Source organism: Notamacropus eugenii, chromosome 5, assembly GCF_028372415.1.
Source record: "Notamacropus eugenii isolate mMacEug1 chromosome 5, mMacEug1.pri_v2, whole genome shotgun sequence".
NCBI classification, from domain to species: domain Eukaryota; kingdom Metazoa; phylum Chordata; class Mammalia; order Diprotodontia; family Macropodidae; genus Notamacropus; species Notamacropus eugenii.
In genome coordinates, this window is record NC_092876.1 from 340,128,312 (window position 1) to 340,151,612 (window position 23,301).

General features: G+C 40.7%; 1 protein-coding gene across 6 annotated transcripts in view; it reads left to right on the plus strand.

The window, feature by feature from the left end:
• The window catches only part of MYLK (myosin light chain kinase), a 454,770-nt gene that overhangs the window by 219,336 nt on the left and 212,133 nt on the right, over nt 1–23,301 (plus strand). For all 6 annotated transcript variants that reach the window (XM_072613766.1, XM_072613765.1, XM_072613763.1 and 3 more), the window contains one exon: nt 9,444–9,651. In XM_072613766.1, the coding sequence (XP_072469867.1) occupies nt 9,444–9,651 (208 nt within the window). The remainder of the gene's footprint in view (nt 1–9,443; nt 9,652–23,301) is intronic.

Here is a 23,301-nt window from a genome sequence, read left to right on the forward strand (position 1 = left end):
TGGCATGGTGCCTGGCACAGAGAAGATGTTTAACAAATGCTTGCTGGTGACATACCAACTAGCATACCCTGGGCAAATCCCTTAACCTCATTCAAGTGCCTACAGCAGTTGTCTATAACAAGTAGGAGAGCAATTACTGATCCACGATGGCAGAGGGAGTCTCTTCACTGGGAGTTCCCTTTAATCAGTGAGTTGATGGGTCTGAACCCAAAAAACAAAAGGAAGAGTATGCTTTCTAATACAATGGGGCTCTTTATATGATCTTTCTATTTATGTCCCTTTTTCTTCATTGAACAAAATATTTGGGTGCCCACTTTGTTCCAGGATTGTGCTTTAAGCTGTAGGTACAAAGACACTTTGCCCTTAAGAAATTGTTAAGCCAGTGGAGGGTATGACAAGTTCACAAGTAAGTGTAATAAAAGATGGAATGTTGTTAAGTCTGTGAGACCAGTACAAACAGGGTGCTGTGCTGTGGAGATTCTGGGGAGGGGCTGATCATATCTGCTTTGGGTAATCAAGGGAAGTTTCATGGAAGTAGTGGCATTTGAGCCAGAACTTTAAGGATGAATAAGAGATAGGATTGAGGCAGCTAGGTGACTCAGTGCATAGAGCACTGGGCCTGGAGTCAGATAGACCTAAGTTCAAATCTGGCCTCCAACGCTTAGAAGCTGTATAACCCTGGGCAGCTCACTTAAGCTCTGTTTGTTTTAATCCACTAGAGAAGGAAATGGCAAACTACTCCAGTATTCTTGCCCAAAAAAACCAAAACAAAACATGGTCAGTATGGTCTATGTCAATGACTGAATTACAACAGCATGGCATAGGGGATTCAGAGTCCACTTTTGGTCTTTAGATTCAGTAGTCCTGAATTCAAGTTCCACCTGAAATATATGGACCACCTGACTGGACAAGTCAGCTCACTTCTGAGGTTCCCATGTTATCTTTCTAAGATTAAGTTTCTGAGCAGGTACCAGTCTCCATTGGTAAGTGAATTTTCCTCAGCAACAGGTGCTCATTCCAATGAAATCATAAGTCCAGTCTAAAAACGTGGGGTATAGGAAGAGAATGCTGGGAATTGGGGTCTGGGCCAGGCTTAATGATTCCTGCTTATAATCCTGCTGCTGCAGAGTTCAATTTCTTGAGCTTGGGAGTTCTGAGCCATGGTGAGCCAAACCCACCACATGTCTAAGCTTATCGCTAAGCTTAGCATTTATAGGGATGACAACACAATACCAAAGAGACCCAATGAGGGGCAAAGTTGGAAATCGAAGGGATCATCTCCTGTGTCACTGGGATTGGCCTGTGAGTGGCCCTGGACTAGGTGAGATTGGGGGACCCAGAGGAAGGAAGGAAGAAGGAAAAAAGGGAGAGAGGTATAAAAGCAAGCACTCTGATACATCTGGGAGGGCCTGCTATCACAGGTTCATTGATCTGCTTTTCAAAAGGAAAGATAACTTTTGGGGGGTCAACAACCACTTTAATCAAGCACATGTATCATTCACTTAGTTCAGGAGAAAAGTCAGTTTTCTGAACTTCAGAGAAAATACAGAGAACTAAAGATTGACAGACAGGACTTCCAACTGTCTGATCATAAGCGATACATACATAGTTACCGGAGAGAGAAGCACCAACATCTGGGTTTTCAAATCCCGGGGGTTCCTTAGCGGCTTCGCAGAGTCTCATCTGACACACAGACCTTCAACTAAGCACCGAAGTAAAACCTCACCTCAAAGTATTTATACACTTTTCAGAGCTGGATGATACAACCCTCTGACCCAGGGACTCAATAGAAATTAACAAAAAGTTCTTGAGTCCTATTAATGGGAGAGGAAGATCTAATTAACATTATAAGGAGGAGGAAGGAGGGGAGGGAAAGAGGGTTCTTGAATTAGCTAGCATAAGGAGTTGGAATATTTTGAGAGGTAATCACTGTGCAGTTATCAGGGGTTTCTGGAAGCATTTTTTAGAATGTGGATCATAAATTATTATTTAAAAATTATTATAGATACTCATGTTAGTTGAGCCATTTCTTTGATACTGTTGTTACTTATCGTTGAGTAAATCACTCCAGTATCCTTGCCAAAAACAGAAACAAGAAACATGGACAGAATGGTCTACGAGATCACAAAGAGTTGGATATAACTTAATAACTGAATTACAACAGCATGACATTGTGGATTCAGAGTCCACTTTCCATGAGCTCCACCACTACTCCACCTCTACCTCCTATGTGAAAATATGGTCTTCTTTATGACATAGTTTTAAGGTACACATTCTGGTGAAAAACATGGGGACTGTCCACATGAGCATCCTTCCATAAGATGCTTCCCTGAGTGCTTCATTACTCAGTGAAGTTATGGCTTGGTTGGAAATAGGAAGAGGAGGGACCAATCCCAAGAAGAGATGCATAGGGTGACTATAATGATGGAATGGTCAAGCTGGAAGTGACCTTAAATATTGTCTTTATCTTAGCCTGCATTTATAACTCCAAGGTTTGCAGAGTATGTCACATGCATTAATTTATTTGACCCTTGCATCCCGACACCATGAGGTAGGTACTCTCATGATATCCCTGTTTTCTTATTAGGAAACTGAGCCTGAGAAATGTTAAATATCCTGCCTGTTATCACATAGTTAACCCATGTCTGAGGCAGGATCTAAACCCAAGTGTTGCAGGCTCCAGGGACAGTATTGTGTCCATTACTCCCAAGCTCCTCTTCTAGTTCAAGGCTTGTATTTTACAGATGAGGAAAACTGAGGTCTATAGAAGTGAGTTGCTCTGCTCAGGGAGTAGCCAATTTGGAATCAAGTCTAGAATTTATGATCCCCGGTTCTGAACTCCTTGCACTTCCCCACATTTCTTCCATATGTGTGTGCCTTGGGTTATGCCAGGATGAGGTAAATACATGCAAGGCCTTAAGTTGAGGTTCTTAACCTGGAGCTCATGGATAGATTTCAGGGCATCTTTGTACTTGATTGGGGAAAATGTACTTCTTTTCACTAACCTTTGTTTTCCTTTGGCATCCTACGTATTTTATTTTGCGTGTTTAAAAACTTTATTCTAAGAAGGGGTCTATAGGCTTCACTGTAGACTAAAGGAGTCTAGGTCTCCATAAAATTTAAGAACCCCTGCCTTATCACAGAAATGTGTTGTTGTTGTTTAGTTGTTTCAGTTGGGTCTGACCTTATGTGACCCCATTTGGAGTTTTCTTGGCAGAAATGGTTTGCCATTTTCTAATCCAGCTCATTTTACAGATGAGGAAATTGAGATGAACAGGGTTAAGAGACTTGCCCAGGTTTACATAGGTAGTAAGTGTCTGAGGCTAGATTTGAACTCAGGAAGAGGAGTCTTTCTGATTCTGGGCTGGGTACTCTATCCATTGTTATGCCTAGCTGCCCTATCACAGACACATGCACATGTATATACATATACACATATATACATTTATATGTATAGGCACATATGGTATGGTGTTGTTGAGTTGTGTCTGACGCTTTGTGACTGCATTATGGGATTTTCTTGGCAAAGATACTGGAGTGGTTTGCCATTTCATTCGCCAATGGATTAAGGCAAACTGTGGTAAGCGTCTTGGCCAGGGTCACACAGGTAGCAAGTATATGAGGCTGGATTTGAATTCAGGTCTTCCTGACTTCCTGATTCAGGCTCTCTACTGAGCCAACTAACTGCCTCACACATACACACACACACACACACACACACACACACACATACGCATCCACACACACCACAGAAAAATGACACAGAAGTGACACATTTGAATTGTTGGGTGGCAGTGTCCAGGTCAGTTCTCTGCAGAATAAATGCCAAGAGGGAATTTCCCCTGGGCATTCTCTCCACTGATGAAATCAGAGGCCCAAAACAACAGCAAACATTTTGTAATGTGTTCTACAGATTGAATATGTTTTGGGGGATGCAGATGTTGAAGGGTTATTAAAGATGGTCAGTGTCTTAGAAACGATTCAAATTCCTGAAATTCCTGGTCTGCGTTCTGGTAGAAGGCAATAAATATATTTTGCCAAATGGAGGTTTCCAGTAGATGCTAAGTATGGTGCCTTTAAGAATCACTGACAGTTGAGCTGATTTCTCTCCAGGGCAGTCATGGAGGGCAGGGGGTGTACCCAAGGGTGTGTGATGAAGAAAGATCTGTTTCTTAATTGTTTCTGGAATGTTTGAAATGTCACCAGTTAAACATTAATGCTTGAGGGCTTGCCGGCCTACTGAGGCTGGGCTCTGCTGGAGAGACCAAAGTGTTTGCTGATGGAATGCAAATGGTGCCTTCTTTGAGTTAATGATTTATCTTCCTCTGGGAGCAAGGCTCTGCTTGTGAAATTTGCTTAGAGTACCAAGACAAAAATTGCTTCCCTAGAGCTAAAAAAAGTAAGGGTACCTGGACTAATTATACCATTCCAGATTTGATGGAAAGAACTGAGAACTTTTAGTTTAGACAGGAGGATGACATGAACATAGTCTTTGAGAGTTTGAAAGACCATATTGAGGAAGAGGGATTAGACTTTTTCTACTTGACCTCAGAGGGCAGAACTGGAGGTAATGTTCATCCTTGTTCTGGAAGAGGACCAGTGATGTCAGGAGGGTGATGTTTTGATTGGAAAGTGTATTGGATTTAAGTGAAGCAGAGCTGTGCGAAGTCATCAACCTCGGTCATCGGAGTCCAGTGGCAAAGCATAGGTCAGGATGACTGGTGATGACCCCAATCCAGTGGGAAACCTTGACCTTTTTAAGTTAAAGCTTTCCCAAGTCTCAGTTTGCCTGAGGCAACAAGAGGCAATGTGGAAGTTACAGAGAAGTAGATTTGGGTTCTACAGATTTGGGAAACAGTTCCTAACTATTAACTCTATCCAAAAGTGTAATAGGACATTCCTTCTCACTAGCCAGAGGAATGCAAATGGTTAAAAAGCAGAAAAGAATTGACCAAAACGAAGAGCAGAGACATGATGTGCTAGAGACAAGAGGAAACTGAGACAAAACTCATCTCCAACAGCTGGAAGTTTCTTATATTCTTCCTGTTATTGTAGGAATCAGTGATTTGCTTCCTAGGATCAGTCATTCGTTCAGCATTATTATGTGCCAGGCATTGTGCTAAGCTCTGGGGACACAGAGAATGGCAAAAAGAGTCTCTACCCTCAAAGAGCTCAATCTAATAGTCTGGCAGAATTTACCACACCTGGCAGCTGTAGACTGCCAGTGGATAGAGCACTGGGCCTGGTGTCTCAGACCTAAATTCAAATCCAGCCTCAGACCCTTACTACCTGTGTGACCCTGGGCAACTCACTTAACCCTGTTTACCTCAGTTTCCTCATCTGTAAAACAAGCTGTAGAAGCAAATGACAAATCACTTCAGTGTCTTTGTCAAGAAAACCCCAAAAGGGGTCATGAAGAGTTGGACATGACTGAAAAATGACTGAATAGCTGGTAGATCCTGACAGGTCCTGCCTGGTATCCAATGTATACACTCCAGACCCTACAACACATGATTCCAAATACTTTCAGTGATGCCCCATTTTTGTTCTTTAAAGGTATATTTGCTTTTTTGAAAAAGTCACTCTTTTGAAGTCAAGTCTGATAGATGTGCTGGTCCATCCAATTAGGAATATTCTTTTTGGTCAAACCAATGATAATATTAATACAAGGAATAAGGTGTGTTCTTCTCTGACTCACAGTGCCCAAAAAGGAGTGAAAAGAAACCTTTGGGAACAATTGTATTTATGGTATCACTTCCTAAGGTAGCTAATCTGAAGGGGGTAGCCCTCATTTGAGTAAAGAAACTTTGATGTGTCTTTTTTTGTTGTTGATATTTCACAAATTCACAAAATGCTAACACTCGGAGGGACCTTGGAGATCATTCTGTTGAACCCCCAGTTTTTTAGGTCACCAGTATGAGCCCCAGAGAGGAGAGGGTGGCTGCAGTCACAAAACAGGTAAAGCAGAAAAGTCGAGATTCAATCCCACGATCCTTCCATCATTTTATAATCATACTGAACATGCATATGTACACACATATACACTTATATGCACTCTCTCTCTCTCTCTCACACACACACACACCCCCTGAGTAGCTGTATATTTGGCTTATTGCCAAGAAGAACACTTAGTACTTTATCCTCAGTATTAAGAAATGTTTTGTTTGAAGTGGGTGGAAGAATGGAGGGCAGCGGGAGGGAAGGAAGAGGGGCTTTTAACCAATCAACAAGTATTTGTCCTTAAGCACCAACTGCCTACTGGACATCTTGAACTGTACTTCCCATAAACATTTTGAACTTAAATATGTCTAAAATAGAACTCATTAGCATTCCCCTAAAATCTCCTTTCTTCTTCTCTTCCCTTTTACTGTCAAAGAGACCACCATCCTCCATCTCCCAAGCTCCCAACCTAAGCATCCTCCATGGCTTCTTGCTGTCCCTCACTTCCTCCCCCTACCCCCCACAACCAATCTGTTGCCTTTGTAACATTTGGCCTTTGTAACATCTTTCCAGTGTTCCCCTTCTCTCCTCAGACACCCACCTGGATGATTACAATAGCCTGCTGTTTGCTCTACCTGTCATGAGACTTTCCAGGCTCCAGTCCATCTTCCACTCAGCTCTCAAAGTCTGACCTTGGCCCTTCTCCTCCTCAATCAATGGCTCCCTAGCGCCTCAGAGATCAAATATAAACTCTCTGCTTGGCTTTCAAAGCCCCTCATAACTTGTCCAGCCCTGTAACATTTCTAGTTTTGCTACACCTTATTCCCCTCCTATGCCCTATCGCCTATCCCCCCAACATATACTCTTTAATCCAGTGACACTGATCTCCTTGATGTTCCACAACAAGACATTCCAGACTCCCCCATGCCTGCAATGCTCTCAGACCTCATCAAGGTTTCCCTGGGGCTTCCTTCAAGTCTCAGTTAAAATCTCACCTTCTAAGGGAAGCCTTTCCCAATCCTTAAACCTAGTGCCTTCCCTCCGTCGATTATTTCCAGTTTATCCTGTATGTAGTTTATCTCTTCATAGCTATTTACATGTTATCTCCCCCATTTGACTGAGGTCCCAGAAAACAGGGGCTGTTTCTTCCTTTTTGTGGTATCCCCAGTACTTAGCAGAGTCCCTGGCACATAGTAGACACTTCAGGGTTGGTTGACTGTGCCAGGGACTGTGCTAAGTGCTAGAAATAAATGTACCAAGAATGAAACAATCTCTTCTATGTGCCTGACACACAAAAGGTATTCAACAAATGCTTTTTTTCCCTCCCTCTTTCCTTCCTTCCTTCATTCCTTCCCTCATTCCTTCCTTCTCTCCCTTCTTTTCTCCCTCCCTTCTTTCCCTTTTTCTTTCCTTCCTTTTTTCTTCCTTCCTTCTTTCCTTCCTCCCTTCTTTCCTCCCTTTCTTCTTTCTTCCCTCCTCCTTCCCTTCTCTTCACTCTTTCCTTATATTCCTTCCCTCCTTCCTTCCTTCTTTCCTATCTTCTTTCTTTACTTCCCTCTTTCCTTCCTTCTTTTCCTCCCTCCCTCCTTTCTTCCTTCCCTTTTTCTTTCCTTCATTTCATCCTTCCTTTCTTCTTTCCTCCCTCTTCCTTCCCCTTTACTCTTTCCTTCCATTCCTTTCTTCCCTCCTTCCTTTCTTCTTTCCTTCCTTCTTTCTTTCCTTCCTTCCTTAACTAAAGGGGTTGGTAGCTGTGTAAGTAGAAAAAAAGGTGTCTGACGTGAAAGATATTGTATAAGTAGAAGCAGCAAGATTTGGCAGCTCATTGGATATGTGGGATGAGGGAGAGGGAAAAGTCTAGGATAATGCCAAGGTTACAGACTTGGGAAATTGGAAGGATTATGGTAGAGGGATGTTCAGAAGACAACAGGATCCAGGGGAAAGATGATGAGCTCTATTTTGGACATGGATGAGTTTGAAATGTCTAGGAGCCATGCAGTTTAGAATTTCTGACAGGTAATAGGTGATTCAGAATTGAAACTCACGGGACTTCTTTAGAAGAAATGTTCAATTTACAAGTCTACACATGTACATAAACATGTGACCATGGAGCTCCTTGCAACTTATGTTCACAAAGTGGAAAAGCCTGAATCACATATAGTCATGCTTAGTCTAGGTCCCAATGATGATAACCTGGGGGCCACAAACTTATGTATGTTTATATAAATCTGTGGGTATATATACATACATACACATATATAAGTGTGTGTGTATGCATATGTGTGTGATGTCTGCATACACATACACATACTCCGGGCTACAAAAAAGAACCATGACACACAAAAACATTAAGAACCCCTGATCTAGACCAGAGAGGTCAAACTCATTGTCCATAAGCTGTTGATGACAACAAAACTGTCTAGCAAGGAGCCAGATTAAGCTATGTGTTTAACAGAACAAAAGTGCTATGTTATTTTGTTAATGTTAATGTTTATTTGTGGTTTTCTAAGTCAATATGTAACCCACAAGGATCAGTTTCCATTTGCTTGACACCAATGGCCTAGATCTTCTTGCTGTTCTGCATATATACCATGCCATTTCCCTTCTCCCTGCCTTTGCATAGGCTGTCCCTCCTACCTGGAGTACACCTCTGCCTTTTTAGAATTCCTGGCTTTCTACAAAGCTCAGATCAAATGTCACTTTCTATGTGAGGCCATTTCTGATATCTTTGACTGCTAAATGCCTTCCCTTTCATCTTCCACTTCCCTATCAAATTATATTGTATTCTCTCTGAAAACATATACTGTATTTGTGTGTTGTCTCTCTTGATAGGCAGCTAGTGTCACAGTGGATGTAGCACTGAGCCTGTATCAAATCTGGTAGTAGTAGGTCAGATCTGGTCTCAGACACTTAATAGCTATGTGACCCTGGGCAAGTCACTTAAATTCTGTTTGCTTCAGTTTCCTCGCTTATAAAATGGGGACGATAGCAGCACTTTCCTCTTAGGGTGATAGTAAGGATCAAATGAAATAATTATGGTAAGGTGCTTAGTACCTGGAACATAGTAGGTGCTTATAATAATTGTAAAGTGCTTAGTACAATGCCAGGAAGATTTTGTTGTCCTTCAGTCATTTCAGTCTTATCTACTCTTTGTGACCCCATCTGGAGTTTTCTTGGCAAAGATACTAGAGTCGTTTGCCATTTCCTTCTCCTGCTCATTTTACTGATGAGTAAACTGAGACAAATGGGGTTAAATGACTTGTCATGGGTCACATAGTTAGTGTCTGAGGCCAGATTTGAACTCAGATCTTCCTGACTCCAGGCCTGGCACTCTATCCACTGCACCATCTAACTGCCCCTGGAACATAGTAGGTATCTAATGAATGTTCATTCCCTTCCTCCTTCCCCTTTATAATTTAAAGTACACCAACCTGAGTGCTGTGCTTTGTCTCTACTTTTTCCTTCCTCTCCTAAACCTCCCTTACCCATTGTCTCCATCTCTCCAGGTCAGAGGGCAACCAGAGCCACAGGTGACATGGCACAAAAATGGAAAACGCATCATTCAAGGAGGGCGCTTCCTGCTAAGCAGCAATATCCGGGGTCTGTTCAGCCTGGATATTCAGTCTGTGAGAGGGGAAGACAGAGGAAAATACACCTGTGAAGCCTCCAACAGCAGTGGAGCTCAGCAGATCACAGTGGAGCTGAATGTAGAAGGTAAATCCTGGGAACCTAATCATCCTAATGTTTCCCCAAAGCCTGTTACTCTGTGTAGAGCTGTACATTTAGAGCTGCCCAGGAAGGAAGAGATTCAATTCCTGGATTCAGGAAGTTACCCATAAACAAAGAGACAAGTTCCCTTAAAATGTCTAGCTAAATGACATGACAAGGGCTGACTCTCCGGAAGTGGGGTGCAGGAAGATAGTAGGAGTGGGATACAGGAACTAAAGATATGAATAAAAAAATTTAGATCACAAGACAACTTTTAAAAATCTACAAGCTGGATATCTGTGCATTATTTAAAAGTTTATGCAAATTTTTTTCTTTGAAAACTAATCATTATTTCCCATGAAGCTCCATCCTAATTTGCAAGCTGTAGTACCAGAATATGCTGGCCATAAGTAAAAATGTGTTGCTTGTTATCAAGATTTCTTTTGATCCATGGTGGTCATGGAAAATTTATTATTAAAAGTCAGTCATTGATATTTACAGTATATGTCTGTACAGGGGGTGAGCCCCTTATACTCATTCCATGTTGGTACAAGCTACCAACCCCTGTCCATCACTATATAGCTCATAAATTGGAGAATTCTGTCTTGCTTATTAGAGCAGAGTCCAGTCTTTGTTTTTAAAGTTTGAGTCTTCATGGAATCATCAAGAAATATTTATTTTTTATTGAGCTCCTGCTATGTGCCAGACATGGCTCTAAGCATGAAGGATACAAGTACAAAGAATGAAACAAAGAGTTTATGTTCCAATGGGAAGGGGATAGGATTAACTGCACAGATGGACAATTTATGTAAGCTGAGGTGACATAGAGTGAGTAAGCAGGGTTAATCAAGGGGAGATAATATCTAGAAGGATCAAGCACATAGTAAGTACTTAACCAATATCCATTGCTTGTTGACTGACTGACTGACTGACTGACTCACGAGAATGTATGGTAATTGGGATTTCTATAATCCTGTTCCTTCCAACCCTAGTTCCATGTCCATGAAAGGACAGGCAGAAAGGAGCACACATAGTTCAGATGCTTTCTCCAAATCTTTTAACTTTGTGTCTTGTTCCCATTAATGAAACACAGGTGGCAGTGAACTGGGGTGCTGCCAACCTCGCAAATGGCCAGAGGTCAATGGAGGGATGGTTCTCTCTTGCTTTGTTCAAAGGCTTGGAGATGGGGCATGGTGGAAATATGTAATCACAAACATTCTGTCTTGGTGCTTTCTATTACAGTATATTGACAGTATTAAAAATTCCAAGAACCCTTCTGAGCTAAGCATCAATAAATAGAAAACAGCTACATGCCTTTCTTTCCTCGTGTTAAAGTTTTGGAAAGGGCAGCTCAGGCTCATAACCTAGGAGTCACCCTGAACTCTTCCTTCTCTCTCACCCCCTACATCCACACTGTTGCCAAGGCCCATCCTTTTCACCCTTGCAACATCTGCAGAATATGCCCCCTTCCCTCCACTGACCCTGTCACCCCTCCAGTGCAGACCCTCCTTACCTCATGCCCTGACTACTGCAATAGGCTGCTGGTGGGTCTGCCTGCCTCGGATCTCCCCTGGACTCCAATGCATTCTCTATTCAGCCACCAATTTGCTAAGCGTGATGAAAAAATTGTGGATATTATGTTATTACTGATCAAAAAAGTGTAAATAATTTTGTTTAATATAAATTTTACTCACCTGGCCAATGTATTATGGCTGATAGGGTATATGGGTCTAGCATACCACTGGTTTGCAGACACTACTCTCTCCAGAATCAACTATTAAGTTTTCAATATGGGCCTTTATACCTCGGAAAGTAGCAAATGCTACAAATCAGGGAGGCAGCTCGGCAGTACAGTGGATAGAGCCCTGGGTCTGGAGTCAGGAAGACCTGAGTTCAAATCTAAGTTCAGACACTTCAAGTCACTTTACCTCTGCTTGCCTCAGTTTCCTCAACTACAAAACGGGCAAAATAAGAGCCTCTGCCTCCCAGAGTTGTTGTAAGGATCAAATGAGATAATATTTGTAAAGTACATAACACAGTGCCTGGCACATAATGAGTGTTAGTATTATTTTTTGATATTATCTAGATTTAATAAAATATTGGAGAAAATGATATAATGAAAATTAAACTTAAAAGTGTGTCATATGTGCATTCCCCCGCCAAGAGCAAGTTGCTATACATTTACTACAAAACCACTATTGACAAAAATCAAAGTTGACATGAATTTCTCAACACGTCAGACTTCATCCTCACAAAGATCTTGATAAAAATGGCCGTCCTTCTTGAAGCTTTGCACGTATGAAACCCCTTACTCCCTTGTAGTGTTGTCAACTTAAGAGTTAAGTATGCCAGGATTCCTGATGACAATGGATACTGTGTGGTGAGTAAACCAAGTTTGAGAACTACTCATTTGGGTCTAATCTCCTTTTGTTTTATATTTGAGGAAACCCAGAGAGCTTAGATTCCTTAGAAGTCATCTCCAATTCTCACTGAAAAAGATTTCCCTCTACAGTGGACCTGACAAGTAGTCATATAGCTTTGACTTAAAGACCTTGAGTAAGAAGGAATCCATGACTTCCTGATGCAGTCTACTCAACTTTTGTATAGTCCAAGCACAATTAACAGGAACTTCTTTAGTTAAGGAATTTCCCTCTAGGGCATAGCCATCATTAACAGCAATTAGCTGCAATGTTAGGACCATGTGCTCTCATGACAGATACAGTAATTCAGATAAAAACCAGGAGGAAGAGTGTATATTTATGCAAGAAAACACATGTGCTTAGTATGTAATTTAAACCAGCTCACCATATCACCATATCACCATATCACTCCTTGACCTTTGGCCAGTGTGCAGAAAAACAGCTGCTATTTCTTACTCTCTACCCCAGCTCTTCACATAAGCATTAAATAGCCAGCCCATAGTACTCATAGCACTGGGCTCTCATCTGGTTTTGGAATTAGAATGTAGGGAATGGTCACTGGTTCTAACAGCAGAATTAATAGTGGGCATGTCTACAATGCTTCGTGTGTCATAATACTTTCTCTTCCTCCTATCCTTTGAACCTCATAACACCCCCAATCATTTCTAGCTGGGGATAACAAAGAAGACTTCGTAGTGGAGATGACATCTGAGCTAAGGCTTCAAGGATGCCTCTGGTATCAACAAATATAGATTGAGGAAGGAAGATTCTAGAGATAGGAAACTATAACTTCTGACCGCAGATTTTTTTTTTTTGTTTTTTTACTGATTAAGCTCTTGGAGATTTTGTGTCTGTATTTTTATTTTTTACCACAACTGTCTCTAAGTCAGTAATGTCAGACAAATAGAAATAGATCCCTGTGGGCTGCATATTGACTTAGAAAACCAATCATTGATGTTATATTGCATCATATTTTTATGTATTTTGCTAAATAGTTCACCACTAAATTTTATTTAGTTTTAGTTTTCAACAATCACTTTCATAAGATTTTGAGTTCCAAAATTTTCCCTCTTTTTCCCTTCCTCTCTCCCCAAGAAGGCGTGCAATTTGATACAGGCTATATATGTACAATCATATTAAACATATTTCCACACTAGTCATGCTGTAAAGAAGAATTAGAGCCAAAGGAGAAAACCATGAGAAAGAGAAAGAAAAAAAAGGGAAAAAATATTATGCTTCTATCTGCCTTCAGACTCCATAGTTCTTTCTCTGGATGTGGATAGCATTTTCCATCACGAGTCTTTTAGAATTGTCTTGGATCCTTACATAGCTGAGAAGAGCTAAGTGTATCAGCGTTGTTTGTGTGAGAACACAATGTTGCTATTACTGTGTAAAAGCTCTCCCGGCTCTGGCCACTTCACTAAGCATCAGTTCATGTAAGTCTTAATATTTCATTACATCCATATGCCAAAACTTATTCAGCCATTCCCCAATTGATGGGCATCCCCTCCATTTCTAATCCTTTGCCACCACAAAAAGAGCTGCTATAAATATTTTTGTGCATGTGGATCCTTTTCCCTTTTTTATGATCTCTTTCACAATTATATTTTAATCGGGTACAAGTGGGAGTTTAGCAAGCCACCCCTGTCTAAAAGATTTGAGGAGCCGCAGTGGTGTAGTGGAAACAGCTCTGTTAGAGCCACTAGGTGGCACAGTGAGCATAGTGGATAAAATGTTGGGCATCAAGAAGACTCGAGTTCAACTTCTGCCTCAGATTAACTGTAACCCTGGGCAAATCACTTCATCTCCACCTCAATTTCCTCATCTGTAAAATGGGGATTAAAAAATGTTTACTTCACAGGGTTGTTGTGAAGATTAAATGAGCTAATATGTGTAAAATCCTTGGCAAATCTTAGTGCTACATAAATATTGTTATTATACTTCTTATTTGAAGACCAACATCTAAGTTCGGGCTCCACCACTTAATGAATGACCTTGAACTCTCATCCTGAGTTTCCTAATCTGTAGAACGAGTGTATTGGAACAGATGATCTCTAAGGTCTTTTCCAACGTTACTATCCCTTGTAATATCGCATATTACAAGTATTGCATATTATAAGCCAATATCTCTTTAGTATCAAGCATTTGATTTCTTATAATCTTAGGATGATATGGTCACAAGTATAGTGTATTAGCTTATGAAGTGCTTTAGATATGTGGCCCCTATCTCGTTCTTCCAGCCCTGGCAAATACAAGGGGAAGCATGACTACTTCCACTTTACAAATGGAAAATTAACGCTTAAAGAAGTTAAAAGACTTTCCCAATGTCTTACAAGCAGTAAATGTCAGAGCCTGAACTTCTAATCCCAGAACCATCATTCTTTCCATTTTACAATACTTTCTTATGATTTTTAAAAATCTAATATATCCTCATTCCTATGTTATTCTTGCATTCTTTTGTCAATAACTCTCTGTACATGTGACATTCCCACTTTTGCATTTTCTTACTTTTGCTATCTTGTCCCCTGTTCTGTAATTTTTTTAAAAATCTTTTTAATGTTGCTTCTATCTCTTGATGTCCCCTCTTTGTCCCTTCACTTTATTCCTAATTTCTCACACTGGAAGTACCCTCTGCTCCTGCTGCTTTTCCCTCTGATCAACTGGTTCCTCCAAGAACCTCCATTTTGAGGAAGATGCCTAGGCCAGCCATGTCTTCATTCCTTTAATTCTCTGCACTGTAATTCTCTGGACTTTCTCTATGATGCCCCTGAGAGAGGACTCTCCTGTCTGTTCTCCTTCTTCTCCTCACTCTCCCTAACTCCTTCCCTTCTTCTCAGCTTCCTTTTATCTACTGTCTTCTTCCCACCAAGAATATTTTCAGCTCTTGCCTGGGACACAGTAAGTACTTGATAAATGCCATTTGATTTGACTTGGTGATTGGTAAAAAATAGTAATGATTTCAAAGTCATACATCTAGGCTGGAAGGGAACTCAGGGGATATATCTAGCCTATCCTCCTTCTTTTACAGATAGGGAAATTGAGGACCAGAGAGATTAAAGGGCCATACCCAAAGTAATAAGCTGCAGATCTGAGACTTGAATCCAGCTCCTCAGCTCAGTTTTCATGTTCTTTCTACTAGAGCATTGGGTATCCCCTCTATTTCCTGTGTCACTATGACAAAAAACAAGGCAAAAACTCAAAACTTGTCAGTTCATGCTAAACCTTTTCACATTTAATGAAGACCCTCTGCTGGTCTCATAGTCATAACCCTTCCTGCTTAGGTAGAATCTTCCAGAGCTTGGGTTCTGTTGGCATAGCCTTCCCAAAGCCAGGATCTGAGCTTCATACCCAACTTGGGATTGAGTTAGTAAAAATATTATCATCTTTATTGAATAAATGAGGAAACTGAGATGGAGAGAATGTTTAGTAAGATCAAGATTCTCCCAGGGTCATGGGAATGGCTATTAATAGCGCCAAGACAAGAACCTAAGTTTTCTGATTGTAAGTCCAGTTTTCTAGAATGTAACAGGACACACTCCCGGTCTTTCAGCGTTGGCAGAAAGTGTTTGATTGAGCTCTCTCAAGCCTTCCTCCAGCCATCAATAGGGAAATTCCAGGGATTGTGCTTGTCTGCTTAGTATCACAGATCTAAAGCTGAAAGCACCCTCATGGGCCTTCTGATACCTACATCAAATTTACAGATGAGGCCCACAGAGATTAAGTGAGGTGGATTAAGTGATGAGGTAAATGGCAGAGTCAGAATTCACACACAGATCCTGTGGCTGCAAGTCAGCACTCTTTCTGGTAAAAGTTACATTCACAAATTGATTGGCTTTATAGGGAGATGTCCTGTTGTCTTAAGCAAAGCATTTAACATCTTTTGCCTCAGTTCCTTTTTCTGTAAAATGAAAGGTTCTCAGTTTTTTTACCTTTAAATTAGAAATAATAGTAATAACATATCTGTAAAGCTTTACAATTTGCCAAGTGCTTTACACATATTATCTAACTTGAGCTTCACAGAAAAGACTGTGAGGTTGGTGCTGTTATTGTCTTCATTTTATAGATGAGGAAACTGAGACTGCAAGAAATTAAGGGACTTGTCCAAAGTCATGTAGCCAAGTGTATCCGAGGCATGATATGGACTTGGTTCTTCTGACTCAAAGTCTGACAATCTATCCATGATGCTGCCTCGTTGGCTCATAAAATAATAATTGTATCACCTATCTCTCAGGGTTATTTTGAGAATTATGAGATCATGGCTATAAAACTATTAGTCAACATGTAGATGTTCATCATTATCTTTATAGCTTTATTCTTTACTACAGTTATGTCAGCAACTCCAGGCTTTATTTCATGTTCTTTATGTATTTTAAATACTCACTATTTATTCATTCCTCTTCATTATTCCATTCCAATTAAGGGTCAACGGCAAGACATTTATTGGAGTGTGCTACGATGTCCAAGGCATGGTACTAAGTGCCTGGGAGTGCTACTGGGATTGGGGACTCTTGTTGGAAAGATAAAATGTGTCTGTCCATTTGGAAAGGCAAGCAAAATAAGAGCCCTAAAAGTGATTAATTGGCAAATGAATGGTAAGGGCAATTAGTGGGAGGAGTTCTAAAGAAGGAGAGATCATCATTGGCTAGTATGAAAGGGGCAGTATGGTATAATGGAAGGAGCACTGCCCTTGGAGTGTCTGACACATATATACTGGCTGTGTCACCCTGACCATGTCGCTTAACCTATGAGCACTCTAAACAATTCTTCAAGTCTGTGTCTGTCTGTCTGTCTGTGTTCATCCTTCATTTTTTGAAGAACATGACACCAGAGAAATGATGACATGACTCACACTTGACTTTGTTTTGAGTGAGGGAGGGCTGTGCAAAGTCAGCAACCTCACTTTCTCCTCCTGAGCTATCTGGGTACAGTGACCAGATATTCATCAATGCATCAGGATGACTGGAGAAAGCCCAGGATGCAATGGGAGACCTTGGCTTTTTTAAACTGGCCTTTTCAGGTACTCGTTTAGAGGGAGGTAACACCCATATAGGAATGTAAATAGTTTGCCCATATTAAATAACAAGTTTTCTTTTTCTTTTCTCTTCCTGTTTATCTTTTTGTGCTCCTCTAGAGTCTTGTATTTGAAAATGAAATTTTCTAATGAGCTCTGGCCTTTCCACAAGGAAGGTCTGGAAATCCCTTGTTTCATTGAATGTCTATCTCCATTCCTGAAAGTCTGTGAGTGGCAGAGGAAGTACTCTCTCCCTGTTTTGGAGGAGAGAGTTTCCTTATTCAGGAACTCTTTATACCCATGAAGTCACAGACCCAGCCTCTATTTCTCTTGTCTAAAAAGGTTTCATAGAAGGAGAGGAGCCTGAGCTGAACTTTGTAAGGTAGGTAGGAACAGCCTGGTCCAATATTGAGAGGAAGTGGTCCAGGGTAAGAAATAGTAAGGACCAGCATGGTACAATGGAACTAGTCAGAGGAACTAGGTTCAGATCTCAGCTCTGCCACTTATTCCCTGTGTGACCTTGGCAAGTCACTAAACCTCACTGGGGTCACAGTTTTCTCATTTGTAAAAGTAGAGAATTGGATCTAGTTATCTCTCAAGTTCCTTCCGGATCTCACCAACTCTTAAAGGTTTAACTGTAATCTCTATGCAGATGACTTCCAAATTTAGGAGGCAGCTTGTCTTAGTGGACAGAGTGTTGGACTTGGAGCCATGTAGACCTGAGTTTGAATCCCAACTTAGGCACTTACTAGCTGGGTGACCTTGGGTTAGTCACTTAATTTCTCCCAGCCTTAGTCTTCTCATCTGTAAATAATAGTACCTACTATACAGGGTTGTTTTGAAGATCAAATGAGATGATAAGCGTAAAGTGTTTTGCAAACATTGTATAAATGTTAGGTATTAGTATCTTGCTATATATCCAGCCCTCATCTCTCTACTGAGCTTTAGTCCTACATGGGCATCTCTATAAGGATGTTCCATAACCTTCTCAAATTCAACATATCCAAAATAGAATTCATTCTCTTTCTCCCTAAACCTACTGCTCTTCCTAACTTCCCTATTTTTTTCAAGGACCTCAGCATTCTACCAGCTACTTAGGTTCCTCACTCTTTTCCACCACAACCAATTAGTTGCTAAGTCCTGTCGATTTTACCTCCCTAGTATCACCCATATTTATTCTATCCTGCCTACTCACACAACCACAATTCTAATTCAGGTCCACATCACCTTAAACCTGAGCTATTGACATAGCTGCCTCAGTGATGTCCCTGCCTCCTCTCTCCAATCCTGTCTTCCACGTGGCTGCCATGTTGATTTTCCTAAAGCATCGGTGTGACCCTATGATCTTCCTCTTCTAGAAGTTTCAGTGGCTCGCTGTTGCCCTTAGAGTTAAATACAAAAACTTCTGTTTAACATTGAAAGTTCTTCACCATCTGGCTCCAATCTTTTTTTCAAGCTGATTACACATTATTCTCCCTTACACATTAATGTTCCAGCCAACTCAGCCTACTTCGTATTCCCTATATATAATACTCCATGTCCTAAAAGGCTTTCATATCTTTGTTGAGGATCTCCCTTTAACCTGAAATGCTCTCCCTTCTGAGCTCTGCCTTTTGGAACTCTGTGCTCAGTACAAGGCTCATCTCGAGCCAGACAGGGCAAGTGAGCAGCCAGCAAAATTCAACAGGAACCAGATTAAATGTAATTGAGAAATGTTTAACAAAGTAAATAAAAATGCAACATAGATGATGTTAATTTGTGGTTTTCTAAGTCACTGTGTGTGACCTGTGAGAATTCCTTTTGAGTCTGACCCCACTGTTCTATACCACTCTTCTTCTATCCTCCATATTGGTTCCTTTCCAACTCCTATCTAATTTCTTTCTATTTCCTTTCTGTGTCTTTGGCATTTAATGATATCTATACACATCACTTTCTTCCATAAAAGTTATCATTTGTATTTATCCTTAAGAACTGCAATCAAAACACTTCTACCATATTAATAGACTTCTCTGTTGTTCTACTTACCCCTTTTGTGACTTCCCAGACAAATCTCTTCTTCTTTTATATGTTGTATACCCTTTTAGTATGTAAGCTCCATGAGATCAAGAATGGTCTCCTCTTAGTATTTATATCCTCAGTGGCTGGCACACAGCAAGTGCTTAATAAATGTTTTTCATGCATTCTTTCATTTGTACCCCAGCACTCAGCACATGTAATGTATTCAGTAGCTGGCTTAATGAATAGTTATTGAATTAAATTAAGTTGAATAAATGATGAGAGTTGGGCAGCAAGGTGGTGCTGTACAAAGCAGATAGAATGCCAGAACTAGAGTCAGGAAGACTTATCCGTCATCAGACACTCACTAATTGTGTGACTCTGTTAACCCTACTTGCCTCAGTCTCCTCATCTATAAAGTGAGTTGGAGAAGGAGTTGGAAAACCACCTCAGTATCTTTGCCAAGAAAACCCCAAATGAGGTCACAAAGAGTCAGACACAACTGGAATGACTGAATAGACAAAAACAAAATGGTGAGAGTAAAGTCACAGAGGCAGGAAAAACAAAAATATGAAGCATGTTTAGGGAGTCCAGTTTGGCTGAAGAAAAAGCATTTACTTAGTGGACTACTGGGAGACAAAGCTGAAATCACGAGCCAGGCTCAGATCGTGGCAGGCCTTGAGTTCTGGGCCAAAGAATTGTATGTGCAGTGTCTTCCACTCATGCTATGATTAGACTCAGCTTACTTATCGTATCTTTTCATCTCTGCTCTGCATTCCTTCCCAGTTCACCATGTACTTCTCCTTATGAGAAAGTCCCCTAGACCACACACAAAGCTGCAGACAATGTGTGGCCAGCCTGGCCTTTCTGTCCATGCTGCCTCTATTTCTAGGCCTTGCTTTTGTTTATCTATCTCGTCCTTGTGAATTTTATCAGCATAGATACTACTCCATAACATTCAATGACCCAGAGCAGAAGAAATGTGTAGCTTTTTGAAAGAATTTCTCTTGCTCCAAGGTTAAAAATAGCTTTCCCGTTTCTCTCCTTTGTTGGTTGAGGATTTATTGGACCAAATTATTCTGAGCATTTTCCTCCCCTCTGGGAAGCTCCTCCCAGGGCCCTGTAGCTGAATTGTCAAAGAAGCCTTATAATTCATGTCAAGCAATGTTAACAGCTTTCACTTTGTCTTATGTCTCTTTTCTCTTTTTTGAAACTTCACATTTAATATTTGACCATAAATTATTGTCTTGGTTATTTCTAGTTTCTTCTAGATTTCTTGGCAAAGAGCTGCAACCACTTGCTCCAGTGGTCCTTTATGCAGAAATTTGTAGGGACTACTGGCGCCAAGAGTGACTTTCCTTTTCAAATAGAATTTATCATGTTACCCACTTTTTGAACTGTGACTTAAGTGTCATTTTTATACCCTTGGTTTTTAAAAATAAATTTTTTCCAATGAATAAAAATCTTATTTTCTTTCCTTCCCACTTTTCCCCCTCATTTGAAAAAAAAAGAGAAAAACAACCCCCCTTGTAGTAAATGGATATAATCAAGCCAGGGGAATGGGGATGGGGATTGGGCTCAGAATGAATGTTACTCTTCTCCTTTCCCTATTGACATGTTCTGGGGAAAACTGCACCAATGAGTACCAAAGTACCCAGCTGTGATCAGAAGGAGCAAATCAAGGACACTCTGAGGACAAACATGGATAAACATCAACTAACATGAATGTGGGGGTCAGATCACCTGAGATGTGAGGCATCTTCAAGGAATACAACTTCTTGCACTGGAGAAAAATTCAGGCTATGGATTCTATAAAGGTACTGGTCCTTGAAGGCTGGCAGAGGGTTGAAGCTAAGGGAAACTTCACGAGAGCTCTACAAAGGAAAAAATGGACTCCCAGTGCCCAGATTTGTGAAGTACCCCTTTATCTCATGTATTTCCTACTTGTGCCCCACTGCCTTTCTACATTTGTACTTTTACAGTTTGGACCCATATGCCCCAGGGATCTTATGTGTGCACCCCAGGTTGGAGAAATGTTTTGTGACAACTATTTGTACCATACATAGTAAATCTCTTTTCTAAAAGTTAGCTAAGTTTGCCTGATAGATTGTAAATGTGAAGCACAGTGGTACGAGCTCAGGAGGGACAGTTCTAAAAACCCAGCCCCTCAGCATTACTAGATAGAACGCTGAGAGTGGTAGTAGTGGTTAAGTGATCCTCTGAGAGCTCCAACACATGAATGCTAACACCAGCTCGGGAAGTTGTAGTGGCCAACAGGGGCTGTATTTATATAGAATCTAAAGCTGCCTCTTCAGTTTTTACCCATTTGCTGCTAGTTCTGCCCTTTCTGGTCAGGCAGAACAAATTTAAATCTTCCAAATAAGAATTCTTTAAATGCTTGAAGGCAACCATCATGTCTTCATGAACTTTTGTTTATGTTAAGATTCTCTGTTCCATTTAGCAATCCTTGTACAGTTGTTAGTCTTTTCATCATCTTGGTGGTATCCCCTATTAGATCATAAGCTCCTTGAGGGCTTTTGCCTATTTTTGTATCCACAGTCATCAGCATGTGCCTAGATCATAGCAGGCACTTAACATATGCTTACGGAATTGAATAGTGAATTGAATTCCAAATTGGAAGTATATTCCCTAAAATGTGATTCCCAGAACCAAGTGAAGTATTCTGGTGTTGTCTGAGTGGGAGAGAGTACAATAAGGCTATCATCCTCTTGTTCTGGATAGTTTGGGACCAAATCTCTAATTTCATGGGTTTATGGAATACCTCATGAGGGACATCCCATCTACCAATGCACTTATCATCTTAGAGAGTGACGTGGGGGAACTGAGAGGTGAAGAGATTTTGCCCAGGGTCACATAGCCAGGATGGTTAGAACAGGACTTTAACTCAGGTCTTGCTGACTCTAAGGCCAGTTCACTATCCATTCAGTTTACCATGACGCCTCTGTGGATCGTATTCTTCTCTTAGTGAAGCTGAAGACTACATTAGACTTTTTTTGGTTATGTCATCTCGCTTCTTCCTCTTGAGCTTACATTTCACTAAAACCTATCTTTTGTGCAATTGTCTGTTGCCATTTAGTACTCAAAAAGTTGGGTTTTTGACCTCCAAGTGAAAGACTTTTACTCCAGGCAGGAAAACAAGATTCATGGTGTCAATCAATGGCCCAATGGCCTGCCAAGAGTTTCTCCCCATGCTTTGAACTCTAAGTTACGGAGATCTCACTTCTAGCCTGGTTCTGTCCTCATCTATGATTAGATTTTGCAACAAGGTTGACACTACGCTGTACTGTATCATTGTGTGACCATGCTAGGAAATTCAGCATGGAATCAGAAAATACTAGATTTCAAATCAAAATAAAACATCTCTGTCACTGTGGCAATCAAAAAGTTATTCCATTTTCAAAACTTCATTGATTTCTGACTTTTAAGGAACTCATCTGTTCTGTATAAAGGGACAGTATAAAGGGATCATTTATCAAAAATGATACTGTGTCTGGAAAGCTAAAAATAATGAGGGGAAAGTGTTCTATTCTTTCAGCATTTGGAGAAAGAAGAGGAGGACAAGCATTTATTAAGCACCTATTATATGCCAGGCACTGTGTCTAGATCTTCATAAATACTATCTCATTTGATCATCCCAGCACCCCAGATGGCATAGTGGATAGAGCACTATTAGTATCCTTATTTTACAGTTAAGGAAACTGAGGTAGATAGAAGTCAAGTGACTTGTCCATGGTCATATAGCTTATAGGTGTCTGAGGCTAGGTTTGAAGTCAGGTTTTCCTAATTTCAGGGTCAGTGTTCTATCCACTGTACCACCTAGGTTCAAAAGTTTGGCAAAGTATGATGCGCATGCATATATAACCCCTTAAAAATCTCTGCTAGATCTCAAGTGCCTTTGCCAATTTAGTGTAGCTTTGCTGGTGTTTCCCAAGCAGAAGCTGCACAGATCATCTCTTTGGCTCAATAGCCAGACCGTTCTATACCTCCCCACTCTTGCATCTTTCTAGACTTATGATGCTTTGTCTTCTCCCTAAGGTGCAATTTCCCGTGTCAACCAAACAAAAAGAAGAAAATAGCTTTCATAGACCTAGAAATGGAAGGAACTTCAGAGGCTCTCTAGTCTAAAGCCCCTTATTTTACAAATCAGGAAACTGAGGCTCAGTGAGATTAAGTGACATACCCAAGATAATACATGTTATGATCAGAGAT